Genomic DNA, 27,380 nt, shown 5'->3' with positions numbered 1-27,380 from the left:
TCCCACATTTTACTGAAGATGTAAAAAGTGTAAGTTTTGCACATACATTTATACCAAATGTTAATTTATGACTATCAGGAAGTCAATAAAATACTTAGTTTACTTTATGTTATCTTACTCATTGACCCTAACCCCTCTCACTCCCCCAAACCAGGTTCTTTGAGCTTTTTGATCTTTGGAATGTTGTATGTATAAGGGCTTACTCTCTCACTCTTTCCAAGGATCTTCAGTGATTGCATTGTGGACATTACAAAGGTGAGTGTCCTTAGGGCATTGAAAAAGCTCTTACAAGGACCAATACTAAATAACAGTGTTTGGTACAAAAGGGCAATGGGTACTTGCTATGTGTTCATGAGTGACTATTTTCCTACTTAACCAACAACTATCTTAACACCAGGAAGAATTAGTGATATGTAGGTTGGCTCACTGCCAAAGACCAAATATGTTCACAATCAGGACTTTGTAAAAAGGCACAATGAATTGGCTCTTGCTATAAGAAATTTGCATGTTAAGCTGATGTCTGTAATCAATGGGTAGGAATTGTTGTAGCTCTGTCTTGGCGTGTTACTACACCGTGGACTTGCCATCAGAGATTTACAGTGCATGGTTAAAGTTTGTGTAAACTAACTTGGAAGAAAGGCCTATTTGAGTTGTTTTAGGGTTATCATTTTATTTCTATGCAAGGACTACAAGTTGAAATCTCAGTTCCTAAATGTAATGCCCCCCTCTCTGTTTTGTCAAAGCCAAAGCAAACTATTTATTAGAAATTGGTAAATATATGTCAAATATAAATGCCCTCCACCTAAAACCACCAGGAATACTCTTATAGTTGGGTTGATTACTCATTGCAGTAAAGGAGAGTGGACACCGCCAAAGAACTGTGGGATGTCACAGGAATAGGATGACAGAAAAAATTTATGGATTGGGCTTATGGTAGGTGACTTTTTTGGGGGGAGGGGCAGTTAAGGAAGCAGGAATCTGGTCTAGAATGGAGACTATTATGAAATGAGGGGATAATATATAATTAGGTATCTTGACAAATCTTTTTTTTAACCCTCACTCAAGGATAACTTTATTAATATTATTTATTTTATTTTTTGCCTTTTATTTATATTTTTAATTATATTTTATTGATTAAGCTATTAGAGTTATCCTGATTTTCCCCCTTTGCCCCACTCTACCCACACCTCCCCCTCCCTCAGGCAATCTCCCCACCATTGTTCATGTCCATGGGTCATGCGTATAAGTTGCTTGGCTACTCCATTTCCTATACTGTACTTTACATCACTGTGGCTATTCTGTAACTACCAATTCATACTTCTTTTTTTAAAGATTTTATTTATTTATTTTTAGAGAGGGAAGCAGGGGAAGAGAGAGAGAGAGAGAGAGAGAGAGAGAGAAACATCAATGTGCGGTTGCTGGGGGTTATGGCCTGCAACCCAGGCACGTATCCCTGCTGGGAATCAAACCTGCGACACTTTGGTTCACAGCCCAAGCTCAATCCACTGAGCTATGCCAGCCAGGGCTCATACTTCTTAATTCACGCAAATCTTCACCATTTTCTCTCTCCCCTCTCCCATCTGGCAACTATCTGTTAACTAACTTCTTTTCTCTTGCTGCTTTTAAGAGTCTCTCTCTATCTTTAACCCTTGGCCTTTTAATTATGATCTGTCTTAGAGTGGGCCTCTTTGCATCTATCATAATTGGGACTCTATGTGTTTCCTGGACTTGCATGTCTATTTCCTTCACCAGATTAAGGAAGTTTTCTTTCATTATTTTTTCAAATCGATGTCCAATTTCTTGCTCTTTCTCTTCTCCTTCTGGAACCCTTTTGATGCAAATGTTGGAGCTCTTCAAGTTCTCCCAGAGCCTGTTTATACAATCCTCATTGTTTTTTTATTCTTTTCTTCCCTCGTTGTTATAATAACTTGGTTTTTTGCTTCCTTATGTTCTGAATCATTGATTTCAATCTTGGCTTCATCCGCTCTACTGTTGTTTCCCTGTAAATTGTTTTTTATTTCAAGTAATATATTCTTTTTTTCTGACAAGGTCTTTTTTATGCTGCTGAGGTCCTCACTAAGTTCCCTGAGCATCCTTATATCTAGTGTTTTGAACTCTGCATCTCATAGATTGCTTATCTCCATTTTGTTTAGCTCTTTTTCTGGAATTTTTACCTGTTCTTCCATTTGGGCCTTGTTTCTTGGTATGCTCATTTTGGCAACTTCCCTGTGTTTGTTTCTCTGTATTAAGTAGAGCTGCTTTGACTCTGTGTCTTGGTAGTGTGGCCTAATGTAGTAGCTATCCTATAGGGTCCAGAGGCACAGCCTCCTCTATCATTCAATCTGGGTACTCAAGGTGTGCCATCCATGTGGGCTGTGTACACTCTCCACTTGTATCTGAGCCTTAGTTTCAGGTCAATGAGAGGGATTTATCCAGGCCAGTCAACTGTAAAGACTGGCTGTGACCACTGACCACCAATCTCAGCCCTCCCTGGAGCATTAGCTGCAGGGGCAGGGTGGTAGTGCTCCAATGTAGTCTGTAGCTGTCCACTGGGCGAGTTGGCCCTGGGGTTCCCAGGTGGTGCAGGCCAGAGTCAGCCTTCACCTTTGTTTTGCCTGGGACACCCTGCCTGAACTGTAAAGCAATCTGAGGTGGCTGCCACTTGTACTAGAGATTCCCAGGCATAGCCAAGCTGTGAATCTAACCTGGCTACTGCTAGGGCTCACTGAAGCCAGCTGTTGCTTATTTGATAGGATTTACAGGACAAGACCAGACATCCTTATGGAAAAGCAGCTTGGGTGAGCCCTTAAATTGGGTGGGGCAGAGCCTCTAGTGATCCTCAAGGCTAGTCACACAGTCTTAGCCAGATTGATGGGGTCTCAGATATGGCACCAGCTGACTGGCTCTGTGGGGGGAGGGTTTAGCAAAGGGACAATGGCCTCTGCTTGCCTACATGCCAGGCACTTCAATTTCTTCCTGTATACCACTGGTGCCTTTCAAGCTGCTACCCCAGTGCTAGAGCTCAGGGAGAGTGAGTCTGAGTAGGTGAGTATGTATGTGGGTTCCTTAAGAGGAACTGCTTGGGACTCCAGAAGTTTCTTCCACCAACTCAATCCTTGATGTTTTTTGCAGCCAGAAGTTGTGGGGACTTATCTTCCTGGCACTGGAAGCCTGGGCTGGGGGGACTGGTATGGGGCTGGGACTCCTCACTCCTAAGAGACCCCTCCTGAATTTTTATCCACATGGGTGTTGGACCAGCCTATTCTGCATCCAATCTCAATGGATGTGGTTTCTTTACTTCTGTAGTTGTCAGACTTCCATTCAACTTGATATCATAGTTTTCAGACTTCCATTCAGCTCAATTTCTGACATTCTTGAGTGATGGTTGTCTATATTTTAGTTGTAATTTTGGTGTGGTTGTGCAAAGAGACAAGCCATGTTTGCCTATGCCTCCATCTTGACTGGAAGTCTCTATTGATTTTATGAGGAAAAGAAGAAAGAGGAGGAGCAGGAAGAGGAGGTAGGGCAGTGGAAGGAGGGAGACAGACAGACAGACAGACAGACAGACAGAGACATTGATCGGTTGCTAGAACCCACATTTTGGTGTATGGTTGAATGCTCCAGCCAGCCAAGCCACCCAGCCAGGCTTAACAAATCTAGGAGAAGGGAAGACTAGACCCACACTAAAGCTTTAATTGGCTAAAAATAAATAAATAAATAAATAAATAAATAAATAAATAAATAGTCACTCAGCTAGGATAGAGAAATGTTCGGTATTTGATAATTTTATGTTTTGTCCATGTTCAGACATGATTACAGGGCAGTCTCATTTTTGTCTTCATCCATCCCAATCACAGAGTGGCCTTATATGATGTTTATATTCTGTGAAATGTTTTATGTTCAAGAAGATATCATGGTCTAATTATGCATGCCAGACCAGCTCCCAAATGTCAAGACCTGCTTTTCTTTTCCTTCAAATATTAATTAGCTCACTAATTGGCTAATGTAGTAATCACAGATTTTGAAGATTCTACTTCATTATTACACATGTTTAATAAAGTTTAAATATAATAACTACTCAAAATATGAAACAGACATCATTACACTTCTAAAGATTTACTAAACTATTGCATTTTGGGGGCAACTTTAGAATTAAATCCTTATTAAGTTCTTTGGCAATAAATTTGAGAGCCAAAGAGTATCAATTTTGTAATTGCTAATTTTTTATTTTTCATTTTAAAAAATTTTGATCTGCATAAGGTGGCAATCCAGTGATTATATCAATATGTGCAAGTGTCTTGTCCTTAGTTTTATAAACTCAATAAAAAATAACCAGCAACAGTAATAATAATTCATGAGTGCCTACAATGGAAAACACATGACATGAATTACTTCATGAGACCTTCACTAGAGCCTATAGGTGATGCTCACCACTCATTTGGAAAAAACACTGGACTAGCTAACCTCTGTCTGCCCTCTTCTTCCAGGAGCCTCCTAACTCTCCCCACTTCTCTCTCCATTGCTGTCTCTGTCCCTTCACCCCTTACTCCTAACTCTTATTCCCAAGAGTTGTTGCATCTGTGCTACTATCACCTCCCATGCTCTTGCAATACCCATTTCCCATGTTCATTGTGACATTATTTACAATAGCCAAGATATGGAACAACATAAGTATCCACAGATGGATGAGTGAATACAGAAAATGTGGTATACATATAGAGTGAAACATTAATCAGCCATAAAAATGATGAAATATTCCTATTTGTGACAACAACATTGATGGACCTAGAGGGTAATATGCTAAGTGAAGTAAGTCAGATAGAAAAGACAAATACCGTATGATTTTAGTTTTAAGTGAAATCTAAAAAACAAAAAAATAAACAAAACAGTAATAAACTTATAGAGAACATTTTGATCATTGCCTGATGGGAGAGGATGGAGGAATGGGTAGAAAAGGGGACAGGATTAAGTAGTACAAATTGTAGTATATATAATTCTATATATAAAGATAACATTTTTGTATATAGTCCTGTTAATGCAGCTAAGCTTTAAATATTTCTTCTCAAAGTCTTCGTTTTAGTGTTAATTTATCCTGCTGTTCATGCTTTTCTTCTAGGGACTTTTCAAATTAATATAATCCTAGGCTTCTGGTTTTATTTCCTAATTTGTGACTTGCAGAATATGCAGAGCCTGGTAGCATATGACTTGATTCCAGTCGATCGTAGAATTTTCCTCAAAGAACCTAGTACCTTTTATATTTATGAGTGGTAAGTTATAGAAAGATATTTAAGATATATTGCCCATAATAGGGGAAGGATACAAAATGGATTTTCCACTTTTATAAAATATACAAATAAAATAATACTTAGGCCTCAATTAATGACTTTCATTCATTTCCATTAATTTTAATGGGAAAAATTTTTGATATAAGTCTCTTCCATCTCAAGACACTCAAACAACTCTTTTTTTGGTGGTGGTGTATTTGATGTTTTAATTTCAAGTCTAAAATTTTGGTCCCCAGACCAATCTCAGGTTCCCTCTCTGTAGGTAAGGAAAAATAACTACAATTCTTATTTAAAACTGTGTACTTCCTCTTCTACTGTTCTGACTGTAGTCCATTTCTATTCTTAGGATAAATAAAACAGGCAGGTCTTAGTGTGCTCAGACCACATCATAAAGTTGTTTTGCTTCATGGTCCAGGAATTCTGGTTCATTTCCCTGCCCCCTCTGCTTGCCTAGCTCTTAAAAAACACTGCCTCATGACCACAAATAAGTAAAGAATAATCTTAAACTTTTAATTTTCCATGCCACTGGGGAAATCATCAACCTAGTCCACAGACTTTTTAGAAAGATATTGTAGGAGTGAAGAATGAATATATCATGTTGTATTTTCTTGGTTCAATTCTGAAAACTTTTTTACTTAAACATGTTAAATTTTTAGTCTGATATTAAATTATAGACATTGACAAATGTGTTTATTGAGGCTTCAAGAGATGTTTTATGTTTTATCTCTAATGTGATAGAATAATTTGTATTAGCAAGTATATTTTTTCTCTAAATCATATCTCTCTGATAGTTCATTTTTTTCCCTCAGCTAGTCATACATACTGGATTAGCTAATCAATACTTATTTTCCATGGGGCTATATTTTCTCCATATAGTAGATAAGTGTCTTGCAGTGGGAAATAGAATTTGAACAGAATAGATTAAAAAACAGAGGAGTCTAGTTTTTCAGCTGTATCTGTAGATATTTGCCCTACATGGTCTGTAAGCTTTATTAAATTCTTATTTCTATCCAGTCTATCAACTCATGTTTTCCTGTTAGTATTCATTTTCATGCTTTTATTTCTCAATGAAAAATTGATACCTACAGAATGCACTTTCCTTTTTTTTCTATCTTAAACACATTCTCATAGTTCATCTAAAAGAAGCACTTCCCATTTACTTTTAGCCATGGGACTGTTTCCGTTTTCCCCAAACAAAATTTTATGATGAGCTGTTTTATAATGTGAATTAATAACTTCAGATCTACAGCATTTATTTTTAGCAATCAATCAGCAAGAACAAGGAGGTTGTTTTAATCAGCCCAGTATGAACTCAAGGTTTGTTGATGGCCTTAGCATATAATTTATGTCTGGATTTGTTTGAGCTATAAAGTGTGGAGAACATCCTGATTCACCCACATGCTGACAGGTATTTAATAGCTCAACTGTCTGGATACTCTTAAATTAAACAAATGGCAGAGGAAGATTTATTCAGAAATCAGTACAAAAATGAATTATCTGGCAATGCAAGTATCAATGTGTTAATGGCCTCCAGATATTCCTTTTATTTTTGCTTTTTAAAGATTTATGTATTTACTTTTAGAAGGAGGGAAAGTGAGAGAGAGAGAGAAGGAGAGAAACGTTGATTTTGCGCAAGAGAAGCATCAATTGTCTGCCTCTTGCACACCTCCAACCAGGACAGCCTGCAACCCAGGCATGTGCCCTGACCACGAATCGAACAGGCAGCCTTTTGGTTTGCAGGCCAGTGCTCAGTCCACTGAGCCACACTACCCAGAGTGAGAGTTCAGGTTTTTAAAACATCGTAGTAAAATACATGTAACATAAACTTACTATCTTAGCCATTTTAAGTATACAGTTTTAGAAGTGTTAAGTGTATTCACAATGCTGTGCAACCAATCTCCAGAACTCTTCTCATCTTACAAAACTGAAACTCTGTACGCATGAAACAACTCTCCTTTTTCCTCTCCCACCAGCCAGTTGACCATCCTTTTATTTTCAAGATCTGTGGTTTTGACTGCTTTAGGTACAGTGTTTGTCTCCTTGTGACTAGCTTGTTTCACTTAGCATCTTCACTTAACATCTTCAAGATTTGTCTGTATTGTAGCATTTGTTAGAATTTTCCTTTTTTTAGGCTGAAGAATACTTGATTGCATGTATATATACCTTTTTGTTAATCTGCTCATTCCTCGATAGATACTTGAGTTGCTTCTATTTTTTGGCTACTGTGCATAATACCTCTGTGAACATGGAAATACCTCTGACCCTGGTTTCAGTTCTTTTGGATGTATACCCAGGGATGGAATTACTGAATCATACAGTAATTCTATTTCTAATTTTTTTGAGGAACTGCCATACCAGTTTATTTATTTTTTATTTTTCAATTACAGTTTACTTTCAATATTACTTTATTTTGGTTTCAGGTGGACAGCTTAGTGGTTAGACAATTAAATACTTTATTTAGTGTTCCTCTCAATATTTCCATTACCCACCTGGTACCATATAGAGTTATCACAATATTACATTCACTATGCTTTACTTTACACCCCCATGACTGTTTTGTACTTACCAATCTGTAGTTCTTAATCCCTTCACCTCTTCAGATTCTACAGAAGGCAGGCTGAGGACCACACAACCTAGAATACTCAGAACATTGGTCAAAGAATCTATATTTGTTGCTGGGGACTGTTAGGTTTCATCAGCAAGGTTTGTCTCATGTCTGATTTGGGTATTTTTTTTTAAGTAGAAGATTGATGTCTTACATTTACATAGCACCTTGAAGAGAAAAGGGTCACATTACTAAATGGTGGTATTTAACAACCATTACTTTGATGGTCCAGAACCAGTCCTGATTGCTGAATGCAATTCTTTCCACAACTATGCACTTTATAATTACTTAGGCATTTCTACTTAAACTGAACAGTTAAGTGATGAGCTAGTGATTGCTACTTTCTCTTCTGTTTTTATTTTTACATATTTTTAAAATCCATAAATGCTGAACAACTGAGAAGTTCTTGGATTCATACTAATTTTATTTGAAATAATATTTCTTATAGCTAAATATTTTAAAATGTGGACTTTATGTATGCTTTTCAAGCTTGGACTAATATATATCAATAATTATTCCCTGAATTAAAATATCATTAAAGAGACTAGGCATGTGAGATATTCACAAGCCTCATTTCTGGTACTATTTTTTTTTCTTAAAGAGAGTAAATAAGTATTTATGATAGTATAAATGTATTTTAAACACTCTAAGTTTTTACATTTTAGTATCTTATTGTATCTAAAAATACAAGAAATTGCTCTTATAACAGAAGTGAAAATATTCAATCAGAATGTATTAGAGTGTTAGAACAATAGGGAATTTACTATCTATAAAATATACACTGGAGACTTATGGTCAAGATAGAAGCATAGGTAAACAAGGCTCTACTCCTCAAAAAATCACATAAAAATTACAACTAAATTATAGAACCACCATCACTCAGAACCATCAGAATTCGAATTAAATGAAAATCTGACAACTATGGAATTAAAGAAACCACATGCATCCAAACTGGCAGGAAGGGCGGAGACCTGGAGATGTGGAATGGGCTGATCCCACACCCACATGTGGTGGATAAAAATTCGGGAGGGATATCTCAGGAGTAAGGGGTCCAAGCCCCACACCACCCCTCCAGGGTTCCAGTGCCAGGAAGATAAGTCCCCATAACTTCTGGCTGCAAAAAACAGTCATGATTGAGTTGATGGAAGAAACTGTTAGATTTCCAAGCAGTTCCTCTTATTACTTTTTGAAGATTTTACTTATTTATTTTCAGAGACAGGGGAAGCAAGGGAGGAAGAGAGGGAGAGAAATATCGATGTGAGAGAGAAACAGTAGTTGGTGGTCTCTCATACACCCCCCAATCAGGGACCTCGCATGCCACGGAGGCACGTGTCTTGACTGGGAATCAAACCAGCAAATTTTCAGTTTACTGGCTAGTGCTCAATCCACCAAGACACACCAGCCAGAGCCCAAACAGTTCCTCTTAAAGAAACTGCAAATGGATTTCACCAGACTCACTCCATCTCACCTCCAGCACCAGGGTAGCAGCCTAAAAGGTATCAGTGGCATATGGGGAGGAACTGAAGTGACTGACATCAAGGTGAGAGCTGGGCTGCAGCTTTCTCCCAGACAAAACAGTGGGCAGAGGCCATTGTTCCTTTTCTGAGCCCTCTCCCCAATAGACTACAGAGCCAACAGGCAGATGCCATATCTGAGACTCCATCACCATGGCTAACACTGTTTGTGTTACCCTGGTTATTCCCTGAGGCTCCACCTCACACAATTTATGGGCCCACCCAAGCTTTAACAGTGTCTTTTCCATATGAGTAGCTGGTGTTGGCTCATGCTTCACAACTTCCTAAATCCTCTCAAATAAGCAACAGCCAGCCTCAGTGATCCTCCAGCCCCTGTACTTCTGGCTAAGTGACCCAGGCCTGGCACTAGCAGTGGCCAGCCTAGGTTCCCAGCTTGGCTATACCTGGGGACCTACAAGCTCAGCACAAGTAGCAGCTGCTGCAGATTTCTTTGTAGCTCATACAGGGTGGCCCTATGCAGAATACAAGTTGGGGCTGAACTTGGCCTATACCACTCATAAACCCCAAGGCCTGCACATCCAATGGACAGCTACCGACCATGTTGGAGCACCACTACCTGCCCCTGCACAGCTAATCCTCCACGGAGGGCTGAGGTTGGGGTCAGTGGTCACAGCCAGTCTTTACAGCAGACTTCCCTGGATAAATCCCCATTGACCTGCCAACAGCAACCAAGGCTCAACTACAAGAGGAAAGTGTATTCAGCCCACATGGATGGCACACCTCGATTACCCAGCTTGGGTGATAGCAGAGGCTGTGCCACTGGACCCTACAGAATACCTTCCATATCAGGCCACACTACCAAGACACAGAGTCAAAGCAGCTCTACCTAATACATAGAAACAAACACAGGGAAGTTACCAAAATGAGGAGACCAGAAAACATGGCCCAAATGAAAGAACAGGTAAAAACTCCAGAAAAAGAGCTAAACAAAATGGAGATAAGCAATCTATGAGATGCAGAGATTAAAACACTGGTTACAAGGATGCTCAGGGAACTTAGTGAGGACCTCAGCAGCATAAAAAAGACCCATTCAGAAACAAAGGATACACTAACAAATAAAGAACAATTTACAGGGAAACAACAGTAGAGAGGGTGAAGAAAAGAATCAAATCAATGATTCACAGCATAAAGAAGCAGAAAACAACCAATCAGAACAACAAGAAGAAAAAAGTAGTCCAAAAAAGCAAGGATAGTGTAAGGAGCATCTCAGACAACTTCAAGCATTCAAACGGTCATATCATAGGGGTACCAAAAGGAGAAAAGAAAGAACAAGAAATTGGTAATCTATTTGAAAAAATAATGAAAGAAAACTTCCCTTATTTGGTGAAGGAAATAGACATGCAAGTCCAGGAAGCACAGAGAGTCCAAAGAAGATGGATGCAAAGAAGCCCACTCCAAGACACATCATGATCAAAATGTCAAAAATTAAAGATAAAGAGAGAATCTTAAAAGCAGCAAGAGAAAAACAGTTAGTTACCTGCAGGGAAGTTCCCATAAGGCTGTCATCTGATTTCTCAAAAGAAACTTTGAGGCTAGAAGGGATTGGCAAGAAATATTCAAAGCTATTAAAAGTGTGGACCTACAGTCAAGATTTTTCTACCCCGCAAAGCTATCATTTAGACTTGAAGGGCACATAAAGAGCTTCCCACACAAGAAAAAGCTAAAGGAATCCATCATCACCAAACCATTATTGTATGAAATGTTAAAGGGACTTAAGAAAAAGAAAATCAAAACTATGAACAATAAAATGGCAAAAATACATATCTATCAACAATTGATTCTAAAAAACAAACTAAGCAAGTAAGAACAGAGACAGAACCATGGATACAGAGAGCATTTTGATGGTTGTAGGATGGAAGGGTGTTTGGGGTGAATTGGTGAAGAGGCGAGGACATTAAGAAGTACAAATAGGTAGTAAGAGAATAGCCATGGGCATGTAAGATATAGTGTAGGAAACAGTAGCTCTAGAACTTATATGCACGAACAATGGGCATGAACAAAGGTGTGGAGGTTGTCTGAGAGAGTGTGGGTACTGGGTGGAGGGGAGCAAAGGGGGAAAACTGGGATAACTGTAATGGCATAATCAATAAAATATAATTTCAAAAACCTAAAATATATCATGAATACACTCTATTGGCAAGTCTGTGGGGAACAGGCTCTCATATACATATTGGTAGAAGTGCAAATCAGTGTAACCCTTATGAAAGGCAAAATCACCAATGAATTTTACCCTTTGACCCAGTAATTTCATGTCTGAGAATTTATACTACATATTTATCTGTACATGTAAGAAATGAATCATGTGTGAAGTTTTATATTATGGATTATTTTAGAAGAAAAATATTGGAAACAGTCCAACTATACAGTAGCAGGGAAGTGATTAAATAAATTATGGGTTATAAACCCATAAATAGAATGCTCTTCAAATGTAAAAAAGAATGAAGAAGTTCTTTGTATGCTGAAATAAAAAAAACCTTCAAAATAAATTATAAAGTAAAAAAAAGCATGATACAATGTGTATATAGTATGCTCCCATTACTGAAAGAAATGAGAGTATATTTATGTAGTACATAGGATGGCAAAAATAAGAATATTTTTATTTATTTTTATAGTGTTTCATTTTAAAACTTTATTGATTTTTTAGAGATAGAGGAAGGGAGAAAGAGAGAGAGAGGGAAACATCGATTTGTTGTTCCACTTATTTATTCATGCATTGGTTGATTCTTATATATGCCCTGACCAGGAAATAAACCCTCAGCCTTGGTGTATCAGGACAGTGCTCCAACCAACTGAGCTACGCAGCCAGGGTAGGGGTATTTTTAAAAATTGGTTGTATATTCAGTGTCACAATGAATTAGGTACATCTTTTAGATGTTGAGAACATGTATAAAAATTTTGTGGAAATGTAAAATAATAGAAGATAAAAATGTATCATTTAGTTTTGTATGAAATGTAAAGCTAAATGGCAGAGGAAGTGATGTTTGAGATGCAAATGAACCAAAGCAGCATTATTCTAGGGCTAACTATGCCCCACTACTAAGGCAAGTCCCTTCTGTGTACTCTTCCCAATGCTCAGTAAATTATGGAGTTTTTCATTCTTGCTGCTAGGAATAGGCACTATTCCTGGCCCTGTGTCACCTCAGGTTTCTATTCAGTCTAATCCTAACTATCTGCCAGTTGCAGGTAATTTTATCATGTGTGCTCTTATCCACACTAACCTGAGTCTTCTAGGGGGACCCTCTAGAGATCTCTGGGGTTCTCTTTCTGTGTAGCCCTTTCTTCTTTGGTACTCTGACCTACAAACTCTGGCTCCCTTGTACCCTGGTTTCTCTCTCAGCTCTGTCTCCTCAACCTGTGAGTTCACCAGACCTCCACCTGGGTGCTCTGTCTCTACACTATAGCCTGGAAACTCTTTCAAAGCAGTGAACTGGGATAACACAGGGCTTGTCTGGTCTTTTTCCGTATCTCAGAGATCTTTGGCTTTCATCGCCTGATGTCCAATTTCTTGAAAACTGTTTTGTCATACCTTTTTGCTTGATTTTTTATTTATTTCAGCTAGGAGAGTAAATCTGCACCCTATTTCCATCTAGACGATTTGAGCATTGACCCTCTCTCCTTTCTCACTCTCCATAAAAGGGATGGTGCTGGGGGAGTGGGGGAAGGCTCTTTTTGTTTTCCAAAAGGTAGCAATATGCCTGAAGGTTTAAATGTTTGGTTTGAAAGACCTTGTAAAATTCCATAGTTACTAGGATTCACCATCCTGAAACTGAGTTAAATTGCCTTTAAATGTTTCCACTTTTACTTTAAAATTCTGTGAACTGTCATTAAGGAAAAATAATAGGATTATGAGTAGTTAGGATATTTTCACATAGCAAGACAAAATAATGTATTACCTAGCACTTTACATGATCTCATTTGCTACAACTTTTAAGTTAGGATTCTGGGAGTGCTAAATCTTATTGATGATGAATGTTGTACACATTGTTCATAAGAAATTATCATTTTTTTTGTTGGAGCAACTAATCTAGGTTAATACCAATTAAAATGTCTTAACTAATTCTTTCTAATCTTTACTTCTTGGTTTTGAATTAAGAGCATTTGGAGTCCCTTCCAATGTTGGATTAAAAGAAAAAAAGGAGAAAAAGAAGATTGTTGCTCAGGAAACTTACACTGTTTGTAAGATTGGCTTTGCAGAAGTAAGAGATCTTAAAGTATCTGAAAGTTAGATACAAGAACTTTTTTTTTTGTTTTCTTGTCCTTCCCCCTTTGATTCTTTTGCCAAATTGTTGAAGTTTAGAAAACCTTGGAAGTTTGGGATTGGTGAGTACTGCCTACTTTCCTGGCACCATGTCAGCCATGCATAAAGTTTTCCAACATTAGAGAATGGGGAGATTCCCTAAGTACTCTCACATACACTTCATTCCTTCACATGAACCCTGTGAATGACATGTGGTTGTAATTATTATTCATTGTACAGATCTGACACTTTGGCTCAGAAAAGTTAAAACACTTTCCCAAGGTGACATGGATCAGTTAGTGGGACAGTAGGGTCTTAAACCTAGATCTTCTGACTCTGACTAAATGCTTGATCTTTAGAGGATGCATTGTTAATTCCTCCCTGTGATGCTATTTAGCACCATGGTGTTTCTGAAAAGAAAGTAAATCTCAGCAAAAAATGGTCCTGGGGTAAATAAAACAGGATCTGATCTTCTCTTCAAGGCAGTCCTCAATCATAAGAGGTTATGGAAAAGTCTTCCCCAGAAGTCTCTAAAAATAAGATATAAATAAGCCCATATGTTTTATAATGAACATATTTTATAGCCAATGGAAGTCTAGAAAATAACTTTATAATAAGTTCCACATGAAAGCATTTGAAACTTTAAAAGGCATGGCCTAATGAGGTTAACAGAATGTCCCATTACATGGTAGAAATTAGATTTTTCTTGGAAAGTAAACACTTATTATTGGTTGTTACAATGAGTATCAAGTGAAGGATCCTTTATTTTTATCACATTTTTTTGGTGAGTTAATCAGAACTAAACTTTAAGGACCTTTATTTTGCATTGGGTTAAACAATAGAATTAATTTCCAATCATCTGTGCTAATATAAAGGATGAGGGACACAGGTATTTTTAGAACAGTAGATGATCCAAAAAATCTTTTCTTTTTGTCTTGAAAAAGTATAAGATTATAGATTGTGAAGTGTTCCCCCAGCCTCACAAAGGGGATGTGAAATCACAGGGTGCTTGTTTTTTATTCTATTATGTATTATAATTCATTTGTCATTTCTTAACACATGGCAGCCAATCCTGGAAGGAATTGGCAACAGTGAATGACAGGCAGCAGTGAAAAACCAGTATAGAATGTTAATTAGTCACAGAAAAAGCCACAAAGCACAGACCTACATGTGCATATACCCAAGTGTTATCTGTGAATTAGGCCAAATGCCTTCTGAGGATTTATAACTACTAAAGACCAATGCCAGGGTTCAAGGGTTTAACAGCAAAAAGGAGGAAGGTAGAGTCATGTTTCACTTTTTATTTCAAGTGAAATCTGTTCTTTCCTCATTTGTTTTTAAATCCCACTTGAAATCCTAACCTCAGTATTTTAGTACATGCTTTCCACACTACTTTCTTTGGACAAGGTGCTTGAAAAATACATACAGCCCTGGCTGGCGTAGCTCAGTGGATTGAGCGCGGGCTGCGAACCGAAGTGTCGCAGGTTCAATTCCCAGTCAGGGTACATGCCTGGGTTGCAGGCCATCACCCCCAGCAACTACACATTGATCTCTCTCTCTCTCTCTCTCTCCCTCCCTCCCTTCCATCTCTAAAAATAAATAAATAAAATCTTAAAAAAAAAAGAAAAATACATACAAACTTGTGTGTGCACAGTCTCAATTTTGTGAGCAAATAAGGCACTAAGATGCATTTTGGATTTAAATCTCACAGTGCAGTGGGACCTGCCTTTATTACAGTCCCTGTTCCTTTGCTAACTGTGGCAGCTTCTCTTAAAAAGCAGATTCCTCCATTGAAAACAGAGATTCAGTCATTAAGCAAAACAACTGCTTTGTTTTTGTTTCTCCATTTTTTTGTATTGGGTTGGCCAAAAAGTCCTTTGTGTTTTTTTCTGTATGGTGGCTCCAGTAGTGCTTAATTGTCATTAAATTCATTTGAAATAATTTTTTTAGATTGTGACAACTGTCATATCTGTACATTAAAAAACATCAAAATTGGTGAATTTTTCTGCAGTCATTTTAATATTGAAGATGGAAGAAAACATGCAACATATTTTCAGCATGTTATGCTTTATTATTTTCAAGAAAGGTAAAAATACCACTGAAATGCAAAAAAAAAAAGATTTGTGCAGTGTATGGAGAAGGCACTGTGACTGATTGAAGGTGTCAAATGTGGTTTGTGAAGTTTCTTGGCACTATTGACATTTTGGCCAAATAATCCTTTGCTGTGGGACTGTCTTAGGCATTGGAAGATGTTTAGCAGTACCCCTGACATGTACCAACTAGAAGCCAATAGTGGGAGACAGCTGACATATTCAAAATATCCAAATCAATAATGTTATTGGTAAAAAATAAAAAAGTGTCTTTTATTTTATGGAAAAAAAAACTAAATGAACTTTTTGGCAAACCCAATAGAATAAATGGAAGTACGTGTTCTGTTCTGTATTAACTTCATTGTGGAGCTCAAAGGATATTGAAATATATTGTTGGTTTTAATGATAGAATTAACATGGTAATTAAATTTTGTTTCCATGGTTCCAGTGTACAAATAGCACTTGGAATGACGTTTGAAGCTATGTACAATTGTTGACCTAATCAAGACATAATCAGTTCCCTACGCTTGTACCTAATAAATCCTAAATTCATATCTTTCATATGATCCTAAAATTACTATGTACATGTCTATTTGTGCTTATTAAAACCACAAGGATTAGCAAACACTGATTAATATGAAGGTAGGCATCCAGTGTGTTAGAATGTGGAATGGGGTAGTGGAGAATGCTCTTATCACAAAGACATAAATCTTTGTCTCAATCAAGTCTCATCCAAGTCTCATCACTCATAAGCTACAAAATGTTGATCATGTTACTTCACTTCTCCATGCTTCAGTTTTCTCATGTGATAAAGAGGAAGTAGTAATTACCTTGTAGGTTACTGCAAAGATTCAAAAAACTAGTTGTGAAATGTCTAGCTCAGAATCCTGTATTTCTTAGAGATTGGCCAAATCAGAAGCTAGTATCTCCGATCTTGAGAAATAAACACTTAGACTATGATTCCAAAAGTATTTCTGTTTTTAGAAATACTTCTGTTTTATAGTACTTCTATTTTATAGAAGGTGGACAGTTTTATTTCAAACCTTTAGAGAAGATATGAAAGCAAACAAATATTAGCAATACCTCAGGGACAGAAGTCTGGTTAGAAGATAAAACTAGAGCTAGTATTAGCAGCATATGGTGGGAATTTGGAAGGTAGCAGTATCCATCTGGGTCCAGGCAGGAAAACAGAACTGAGATATTTTAATAGAGAACATTCCCTCCCATTACCAGCCTCCCCCTAGTTTTTGTCTATGTGTCCTTTAAATGTGTCCTTTAAATTCATGTGGGAACTTGTCACAAAGGTGATAGCAGAGCTGAGAAGATCAGAGGTCAGTGAAGCAACGCAGAACTTCCCTTTATTGCAGGGAACTGCTATCGCTCCCACAGCCAGAGCTTAGGGGCCTAAGAGAGAGATGGAACCATGAGGCAGACAGAGCCTTGCCTAAGATGTCACACAATGCCAAGAGAGAAAGGAGAAATACCCTGATATTTTCCCACTTCTGACTCTCTAATCTCTAGTCATTGTCTCCTCGGTGGTCCATCCTAACCAGAAACCAGTTATCAAAGAGCCCGAGACAGCAGTTTGCCGGTGCCAGGGCCCTGCAATACAGAGCAGAACAGGAGAAGAGCAGGGCATGAATCTGAGGACAAATGGACAAATAACCAGCATAGTGACATTCAGTTATTTTCTGAGAAATGGTTTGCATGACCTGAGAGAAAATTGTGAGGTGAATAGTTTGTTGCTTTTGCTTTTTTCTTTTCTTTGCCATCAGCGCCCTGGCCTTCCTGGATTTGGTGCAGGGCAAGTCAAGTGTAGTAAGATCCAAACCTGTGATTATGCTGGGAGGAGGTTCAGAGCTACCGCAAGTCAGAGTACAGGTGGTCAGGTCCAGAACAGAAAGCTATGGCCAGAAATAGATAAAACAGACTTTTTTTGTTGGTAACAGATCAAAAATTAATGTTGGTGGAACGATTTGCAATAGACTAGAGATAATGGTGCTTTGCAACAGATGGTGAGAAGTGGATATAATTTGAGGATAGAGCTAAGAGGATTTCCTGATTGATAAATGTGTGAGGAAAAAAAAAAACAGTGAAGAATGATGCCCAAGTTTATCCTGAGCAACCAGAAGGATAAAGTCATTGTTTATCAAGATGAGCAAACTGTGAAAAGAGAAGATTTGAAGAGGATAGCAATAGTTTGGTTTTTGATATGCTGAATTTTAGAATGGTTTGTTTTCAAAAAGTCCTTTTTAAAACTTCCATTTGGTTTATTTTTTACATAGTGCAGAAAGCTCAGAACTAAAATCAGGAAAATTAGTAAGTGAAAGCCTACACTTCTTTTTCTTTTATTTTATTTCAATCATTGTTCAAGTACAGTTTTCTGCCTTTTACTCCCATTCCAGCCTGCCCACCCAACCCTCCCCACTTCCCTCCCATTACCACCCTCCCCCTAGTTTCTGTCCCTGTGTCCTTTAAATTTGTTCCTGTAAACCCTTCCCATTCTCCCCTGAAATTCCCTCTTCTTTCCCCTCTGGTCATTGTCAGCCTGTCCTCTATTTCAGTGTCTTTGACTATATTTTGCTGGTTTCTTTGTTTTGTTGATTAGGTTCCTGTTAAAGGTGAGACCGTATGGTATTTGTCTTTCACTGCCTGGCTTATTTCGCTTAGCATAATGCTTTCCAGCTCACCCATGCTGTTGCGAAGGGTAGGAGTTCCTTCTTTCTTTCTGCTGCATAGAATTCCATTGTGTAAATGTACCATAGTTTTTTGATTCATTCATTTACTGATGGGCATCACTTCTAATGGTGAAACCTGATCTTTCTTCCTGCCTTTGATTCGGAGAAAGATGGCAGCAGAGATTTACCCATTTCCTGATCCCAACCCTTTCCCCAACACTAAGACATTAGTATACTACTCTCTGGGGAACTGACCAGCTCAAGAGAAAATCTCTGCAGATACCAATAACTAGGGATTTTCCACAGGAATATCTGAGTCCACAGGAAAAAAAAATCATCCAAGTGTCAGCATTTCCTTCCTTTTTAAAAAAGGTTTATTTTTTAGTCCGGCCAAGATGGAGGCATAGGTGGATGCACCGTACCTCCACGCACAACCAAGATTGGAACAACAACAATTTAGAGGCAGAATAACACCCAGAACTGACAGAAAATTTATCTGAAAGGAAGTCGGACAGCCAAGAAGTTGAAATAAATCCGTTCATCCAGACCAGTAGGAGGGGCGGAGATGAGCAGCTGGGTGCGGGTCGCAGCATGGAGAGCAGGAAGAATTGGGTGCATAAGTCATTGGGGGCATGCAAGATCGCAGTGGGTGGACCCTGAGTACACAAGCGGCAGTTGGCAGACCCAGTGAGGCAGCGATTGTGGAGCAGGGCAGAGCGCGCAACCCAGGATCCCAGGGAAGGGAATGAGGTCCCACGGAGAATGGAGCTACCGCCATTGTTCCCTCTTGACTCCACCCTCACATACGTCACTGTCTAGCAACTGGGGTGCCCTGCCCTGGTGAACACCTAAGGCTCCGCCCCTCAACGTAACAGGAGCGACCAGATCAAAGAGAGAGAGAGAGAGAGAGAGAGAGATGGCTCAAACAAAAGAACAAATTAGTGCCCCAGAACTCATCCATTTGAGCGACTAAGAGATAGCTAACCTATCACATGCACAGTTCAAAATACTGGTGATCAGGAAGCTTACAGAATTGGTTGATATTGGTTGCAAATTAGATGAACAAATGCAGGTTACCATAAAAGAAATGAAGGAAAATGCACAGGGAACCAATAGTGATGGGAAGGAAACTGGGACTCAAAACAATAGAGAGGACCAGAAGGAAGAAAGAAACAACCAAACAGGAAAGAAAGAAGAAATAAGAATTCAAAAAAAAATGAGGAGGAGCTTAGGAACCTCCAGGACATCTTTAAATGTTCCAACATCCGAATTATAGGGGTGCCAGAAGGGGAAGAGGTAGAGCAACAGATTGAAAACATATTTGAACAAATAATAAAGGAGTACTTCCCCATTCTGGCAAAGGAAATAGACTTCCAGGAAGTCCAGGAAGCTCAGAGAGTCCCAAAGAAGTTGGACCCAAGAAGAAACACACCAAGGCACATCAGAATTACATTACCTAAGAGTAAAATGAAGGAGAGAATCCTAGGAGCAGCAAGAGATAAGGGACAGTCACCTACAAAGGCGTTCCCATCAGACTGTTAGCTGATTTCTCAAAAGGGACCTTACAGGCAAGAAGGGGCTGGAAAGAAGTATTCCAGGTCATGAAAGACAAGGACCTATATCCTAGATTACTCTATCCAGCAAAGCTTTCATTTAGAATGGAAGGGCAGAGAAAGTGCTTCTCAGATAAGGTCAAGTTAAAGGAGTTCATCATCACCAAGCCCTTGTTTTATGAAATGTTAAAGGGACTTATCTAAGAAAAGAAGATACAGAAAAAAACATGTATAGTAAAAGAACAGCAAACTCACAATTATTAACAACCACACCTAAAGCAAAACCAAAAGAAACTAAGCAAACAACTAGAACAGAAACAGAACCACAGAAATGGAGATCACATGGAGGGTTAACAACCAGGGAGTGGGAGGAGGAGAGAGGGGGAAAAGGTACAGAGAATAAGTAGCATAGATTGTAGGTTGAAAATAGATAGGGGGAGGGTAAGGATAGTATGGGAAATGTAGAAGCTAAAGAACTTATAAGTATGACACACAGACATGAACTAAAGGAAGGGGAAGTGGGTGGGAGAGGGTGTACAGGGTGGAGGGGAGTGAAGGGGGGAAATGGGACAACTATAATAGCATAATCAATAAAATATATTTAAAAAAGCAAAACAGGTTTATTTTTAAAGGTTTTATTTTTTATTTCTTTATTAAATACTTTTGAATTTTATTAAGTAGTTTTCTGCCTTTTCCCCCTACCCCTCCCTACCACCCCAGTACTCCCCACCTTCCCATTTATTGTTACAGAGTGGGGAAGGGACAGAGAAAGAGGGAGCAAAACCTCAGTGTGTGGTTGCTGCTCACATACCCCTATTTGGAGACCTGGCCTCCAACCCAAGCATGTGCCCTGACTGGGAATCAAATGAGCAACCCTTTGGTATACAGGCCGGCACTCAACCCACTGAGCCACACCAGCCAAGGCTGGATGAATCTTAATGACATTACATTAAGTGAATAAGTCAGTCACAAAAAGACAAATTCTGCATGATTTCACTTAGGTGAGGTAATTGTAATAGTCAAAAATCATAAAGACAGAAAGTATAATGGTGGTTGCCAGGAACTGGAAGGTGGGGAGAATGGGGAGTTAGTGCTTAATGGGTATAGAGTTTTGGTTTTACAAAACAAAAAGAGTTATGAGGTCCTGTGCAGGAAAATAGACTCAGTATCTGATGGTAAATATGTAGCCCTCTGCATAGGCCTGGAGTCAGATTTGGAGTGATAAAATTCTGGAAATATCCTTTCTTATAGGAAGGTAACAGAGTGAGAATAAAATGCTAATAAAAAGAAACTTGAAGGTGAAAAAACAAAGTTTTGAAAATGGATGTGGTGATGATTGTACAATAGAATGTATTTAATATCAGTGAAGTCTACATTTAAAAATGGTTAAGATGGTAAAAAAAATTAGGAAAAGAAAACACTTGGAACTTATGAAGAAAAGTAAAGAGGAGTTTATAATATATCAGATGTTCTCAAAATTGCCTCTGAGCAACAATTGATCAAAAAAAGGAACCAGGCACTAAAATTGGCACAAATGGATGAAATGTGTAGAAAGAATATCAGAACAGAGGAATTAGAAGCATCCTAAAGGCAATGTTAAAATATTATTCTAGTAACAACTATTAAATATATTTTTTATATTTTCATCATTAATATATGTGTAGGTATATTTATTTCAGTCATGTTCAGTTTAAGCAATGCTATGATTATAATGTTTCACTTAAAATTGTGATCCATTTAACCATGTAGTGTCTATGAATAGGACAATGGAGTTCACTGGAGGTCACAGCTATCAATGACCTATTGTAATAATGAAATCATCTCTGAATTAACAGCAAAATCACTGCTTTATACTCTACTGCCTCATATAAACAATACCAGGTTTAATGGGGGGGATAACAAAAGATGCAGATGATTTAAAGAGAATTCTTTAAATTCTCCAGAATAAAATAATATTGATAATGTTCATGAAATTCAACCTACAGTTGAATTTATTTATCTAATTTAACCAATACTAAATTTATGAGATTCTGGAGGGAACAGTTAAAGGGGAGAGAAAATAATCTTGGCTTAAAAATTTCTTAAATCATTCTCATTAAAAATAAAACCATACCACGGTTAGGAACTCTCTGTACTTTTTTGCTCACTTTTTCTGTAAATTTAAAACTGCTTTAAAACATAAATTCTAATTCAGTTAAAAACATTTTGATGAAATAGCCCTTTAAAAAATACATTTAGCTTTATAAACTCACCAAAATTTTATGGACTTTTTTTTGCGGGAGTGGGGAGAGTAAACTTTATGGCAAAGCCTTTTTGCATTGCATTTCCTGAGGAAAATATAAAACACAGGAGAATAAAATCACAGTTTAAGAGGTCTTGCAGTATAAACAAAGCAGGTCATATTCTTTTGATATTGTGTTTTTGCTGTCTTCAATATATAAAATCAATTGTAGCTTATGTTATCAATAGAATTCATGTGTAAATTAGTAATGCAAATCAAATCACAATTGAAATCTATTCATTGATCATTGTCAAGAAAGATTAAACTGAAACTTGAAATACATTTAAATATTATTGCAGTATTCAACTTCTGAGAAGATAACTATAAATACCTTATTAAATTTCTTTAACCCTGATTCCAATATTTCTTATGTATTTACAATGACTCTCTAAATGTTAAATTTCCTTTAACATTAAAAAATACATTATTTGAGGGGGCGGAGAAAAATTTTAAAAAAGAAAATACATTTCCAGTGGATTGAGTGCTGGCCTTGGAACCAAAATATACATTATTTCCTTTGTGGTGAATAAAACAAGACTCTTACAATGTGCAAAAATAATAATAATAACAGAGAAGAAAATATTTCTTTAAAAGATTTTTGTGGCTTATTGTAAAGGAGATTCATCCATCTGTCTTCTTTCTATCTATCTGCTTATCTATCATCTATCATCTATATGTCTATGTACAACAAAATGGAAATAGAGAATCAACCATGAAAGAAGGTAAAAAGTGACCATAACACCTGTGCACTTAGTGCGGTTGATCATTTGATTGCCTGGCAGTCGGGACCAAACTAAAACAGGACAAAATCAAGACAGATTTCATAGCCTTCAGAAGATAAAGAAGTGTATCTATACATCATTCTTTCAGGCTTTAAATTTTAATAGCAACCCCTGACAAGAGACCCAAAGAAGCCACTGGGCAAAAAAATGACCTCATTTTGCTTAACAACAATAAATCAGACCAAACTTTATATAGCTTTTTCTTATAATAACTTTGATAAAATCTGCAAGTATAATGTTAAAATTCAATTCAATATTGGTGATATTGCAATCAAGCATGCCTTCTTAGAATCTAATTTAATCCAAGGGAAAAAAACCTTATTTTGGATGATTGTTAAGAACTACTTCTTTCAGCTAAGGTTTTGATATGAGTTGAACAGCAGAAAATTAAAAAATAACCTCTGAGGAGGACCCAGGAATTCTGGTATTCTGTGTAGCTGGTGAAGGCAGACAGCCACAAACTTTGAAAAACAGATGGCTTCTGATTGGGAATGGGCATGGCAGAGTAGAAGACACACGTCTGAATATAAGTAGGTCATATGACTAGGTATCTGTAGGCAAAGCAAGGCATTTTCCATAAAAGTAGATTTGGATTTCCTCTAATATTTACTTGCTCTCTCAGTGTTTCAAACCAGAACACTCACAACTGATCATTTAGTCTGAAAAGAAAATTCAAGGCTAATGTATACAAACTTCAGTAATATCCCATGGAGAATAAAATTCCGACAGGGATAGCTTGAAAATATTTCACACTTATTAAGGTATAAATAAACCTTCTTCTTAAAGCTTATGAGACACTTCCATGTACATTGCTCACTTATCTTTACAACAATCTTGTGATGTAGGTATTGTTGTCCTTATTTTATAAATGACTAAACTAAGGCACAGAAAGACTCATTATATCAACTTATACTTATCCCTAGAAGGGTTTGAAGTTCCTGTTTGTGCACATATAATTATGTAAATGTGTATATTTATACATATAATGCATAAATTCATTCTCAAGTACATTTTAAAGTTTGCAATAAAAGAGACATTGTCTTTAGTTTCTTTTCTTTAATCCTCAATAATATTAAGTAATGTGTCTGAGAAACAGAAGATACCTAATTATTTATGTAAGATGACAGTTTAAAGAATGAAAAGACTCTTCTACCTCCGCCACCACAATCACTGCCTACCTCCTTCTGCCACTCCTGGTGCTGGTTTTGTGCTCCTTAGGTGCAGATCTGGTACCTCTTTTGTGAAGGGGCCCCTGAGGAGACACCTTTGATCACTGTGGCCATCGAAAAACCCAAGGAAGGAGTCAAGATTGGGGACAGGGATCATACCAATTTGAAGGTGGCGGGGCAGGATGGCTCCGTGGTCCAGTTTAAAATTAAGAGGCATACGCTACTTAGTAAATTAATGAAAGCCTATTTGAATGACAGGGTTTGTCAATGAGGCAGATCAGATTCTGATTTGACTGGCAGCCAATCAATGAAACAGGCACACCTGCAGAGTTGAAGATGGAGGATGAAGATACAATTGATGTGTTCCAGCAGCAGACAGGAGATGCCTACTAAAAAGGAAACCTGCTGCTTTACTCCATAACTCTGTTCTTCCAGACCAAGAAGATGTTCTCGGTTAGAAAATTGCACTTTGGTTCTATCACATCCTGACTACTACAGTAGTTTTCTTTATTCTTTCATTTCTCCCTCCCCCGTTCCTTTGTTGCACATAAAGTAACTAATGTATGTGCACAAGCATTTGCATTTTTTTAACTAAATGGCCAATGGTATGTTATGTTATTTCATTTAAAGATTTTACTTATTTATTTTTAGAAAAAGGGGAAGGGAGGGAGAAAGAGAGGGAGAGAAACATAGGTTGGCTGCCTCTTGCACATGCCCTAGCCGGGGAAGGGCCCATAATACAGGCATGTGCCCAAACAGAGAGTCAGCGGGCAAACTTCTGCTTTGTGGGACAATGTCCAACCCATTGAGTCACACTGGTCAGGGTGCCAATAGTATGTTTTACTCAACATCAAATGGAGATGGGATGGGGGAAAATACTGGTTCTGTGAAAATACCTCCTTTCTCCATTAGTGGCATGATTATTCAGCTCTTATCTTTATATTCCATTAAGTTATTTTGCTCTCACTGTTTAACAAAAAAAGGAATGGCATAAAAATCCTTGCATACCTTGTTTGATTGGAGAATTTTAATGTTTTTCATTTATCATTGTAAGACCAAGGACAATTTTATAACTTTTTTGTACATAGCTGTTACATGTAGGAAAATCTATCTTTAAGTAAGGATAAATAACTCTAGAAGACATGAATCCTAGCTAGTTTTCCCTTCAAGTCAAGCATCTTGCTATTTAAATAAACTCCTTGTTTTAAAAAAAAGGAATAAAAAGACTAAACATGATGATAAATTATAATATTTTTCTCTTAATATAGCTATACAACTGGTAACTTACTAACAAGCACACACATTTAAAAATTTTTCTGTTTATTTGGGTAAAAAAAGCAGCTTTGGCTAATCAGAGACAAGGTAGTCGCTTGCTCAGGCACTGAAAAAAATAGTATAAAACAGATTAAAAATCAAATTATAGAAGTAATTTTGGGAATTTTCAGCACATGGTGATAATCAAAATCTGCAGCACCAGAATTCATCTAGATATCATGGTGGAGAAGAGAAGAACTTAGGACTGAGCTCTTACGGGATCCATCTTTTGTGTTCAGATGGAAGAGAAGCTCACAAAAGATTTACAAAGAGCTTCTGGAAGAATGTCACAGACTTTGACAGAAGAGAGGAAGTTTTAAGAAAAGGAAATTTCTTGCCAACTGCTAAAAAGCTAAGGAAAAGAACAGAAAAACACCTGATTAGTTTCATGAGAGTCACTGTTGGCCTTAGCAAGAGTACTAGAATGATCAGGGGAAAGCCATTCTGGAGAAGGTCAAAGACAAGTAAAGGAGGTGAGGAAGGGAGTCAGTGATAGCAAACACTCTTCTTAAAAACATGACTAGGGAAGGCAAGAAAAAGAGGAGTGGAAGGAAGGTTTTTGTATTTGACTTTGAAGATGAAGATTATACACTGACAATGTAATTATTGAGAGGGTATTCTGGTGTGAAAAGTCAGTCTTTATTGTGTAGTTGCAATAATCGTGTAAGGACTGCTCAGATCTATGTTATTTGGTGAAATATTTATTATTATATTCTTGCAACTGGGGTGCTCCCAAAGGCACCATGGTTCAAATAGAGTGTGACAGAAACTGCTATTTCCTCCTAATATCCACTTTACCATTAGACTTTCAAGTGGGCACAGGAGTTCCCCAAATAAAGACAATTCCCCAGTCTTCCCTGTGGATGGGAGAATAAGTTCTGACCAGTGAACATAAGGAAGAGTACATACTGGAGCCGCTTCAGAGACCCCTCTTGAAGAAAGAGTTCACATGGACCCTTTGACCCCCTATGCCTCTTTCCTCCTTTCTGCTGGTTGAAATATGGACTTGATCCTTGCATCTGAAGTAACCTTCTTGGGCCATGAGGTGGCCTTGAGAATAGAGGCCACAGATGACACAGCAAAAGACTAAAAGAATCCAAAGTCCATGTTGATGTCATAAAATAGAGTTCCATGGAAGCCTTAGTCCATCAATATCTGGATGTTGGTGCAAAAGAAAAATAAGCATTTAGTTTAAGCCTCTGATGTTTTAGGGGCTATTAATACTCTTAGACAAACCAAAATCTACCGAACATATAAAAGACAGCAAGAAAACCCAGTGGGTAATAGAAATGATAAGCCATCATTGAAATGAAAACAAATTAAAAGTCAGTGAAGAAAATTCCATTTAGAAAAAATGATAACCTTAAGACCAGGGATCCTGTCCAGCAGTATTTGATGTTAGGAAGGAAATGGTCAGGGAAATAAATGACCATAATAGGGAGAAAATGCCACATGAGGAAATGTGGTCCCATATTATCCAGCCTCCTTGTTTATCACTGGTCAAACACAGCAGATGCCCTTGCAAAGTCTTCCTTCAAGAGGAAAAATGAGGCACCTTCTGTTCAGTGCATACTTTTATATTTTCTTTTAACCTGTTTAAAACATCTTTAACCTGCTTAACTCAATATATACATATAACAGAGTCCATATGATTGTATTTTTTTTAATAATTAAGAAAATGGTAAAGTATGTGAAAAGACAAAGCCAGCCCCATTTGCTATTGTGCCACCATTTGCCAAGCAGACCTGTGACCTTGTTAAATATGACTGTCATTTTATTTTTTGGAGCTTGTCCCCAGGACTAGAAATTACTAGAAGCAAGAACAGAACTAACAGCTTGCTACAGCCACAG

At 37.6% G+C, this 27,380-nt stretch overlaps 1 protein-coding gene across 1 annotated transcript in view; it reads left to right on the top strand.

Moving 5' to 3' along the window:
• The window catches only part of LOC123824936 (small ubiquitin-related modifier 2-like), a 35,823-nt gene extending 11,215 nt beyond the window's left edge, over nt 1-24,608 (top strand). Inside the window, exons 2-3 of the mRNA XM_045848351.1 lie at nt 24,265-24,474; nt 24,546-24,608. Coding sequence (XP_045704307.1) covers nt 24,265-24,474; nt 24,546-24,608 — 273 coding nt within the window. The remainder of the gene's footprint in view (nt 1-24,264; nt 24,475-24,545) is intronic.
• Nucleotides 24,609-27,380: the final 2,772 nt, after the last annotated feature.

This window comes from Phyllostomus hastatus, unplaced genomic scaffold (genome assembly GCF_019186645.2).
Source record: "Phyllostomus hastatus isolate PE091 unplaced genomic scaffold, TTU_PhHast_1.1 phas_contig_58, whole genome shotgun sequence".
In the NCBI taxonomy this organism is placed as follows: Eukaryota; Metazoa; Chordata; class Mammalia; order Chiroptera; family Phyllostomidae; genus Phyllostomus; species Phyllostomus hastatus.
Note: the sequence above shows the minus strand (reverse complement) of the source record. Positions and strands in the feature narration are given on the sequence as shown.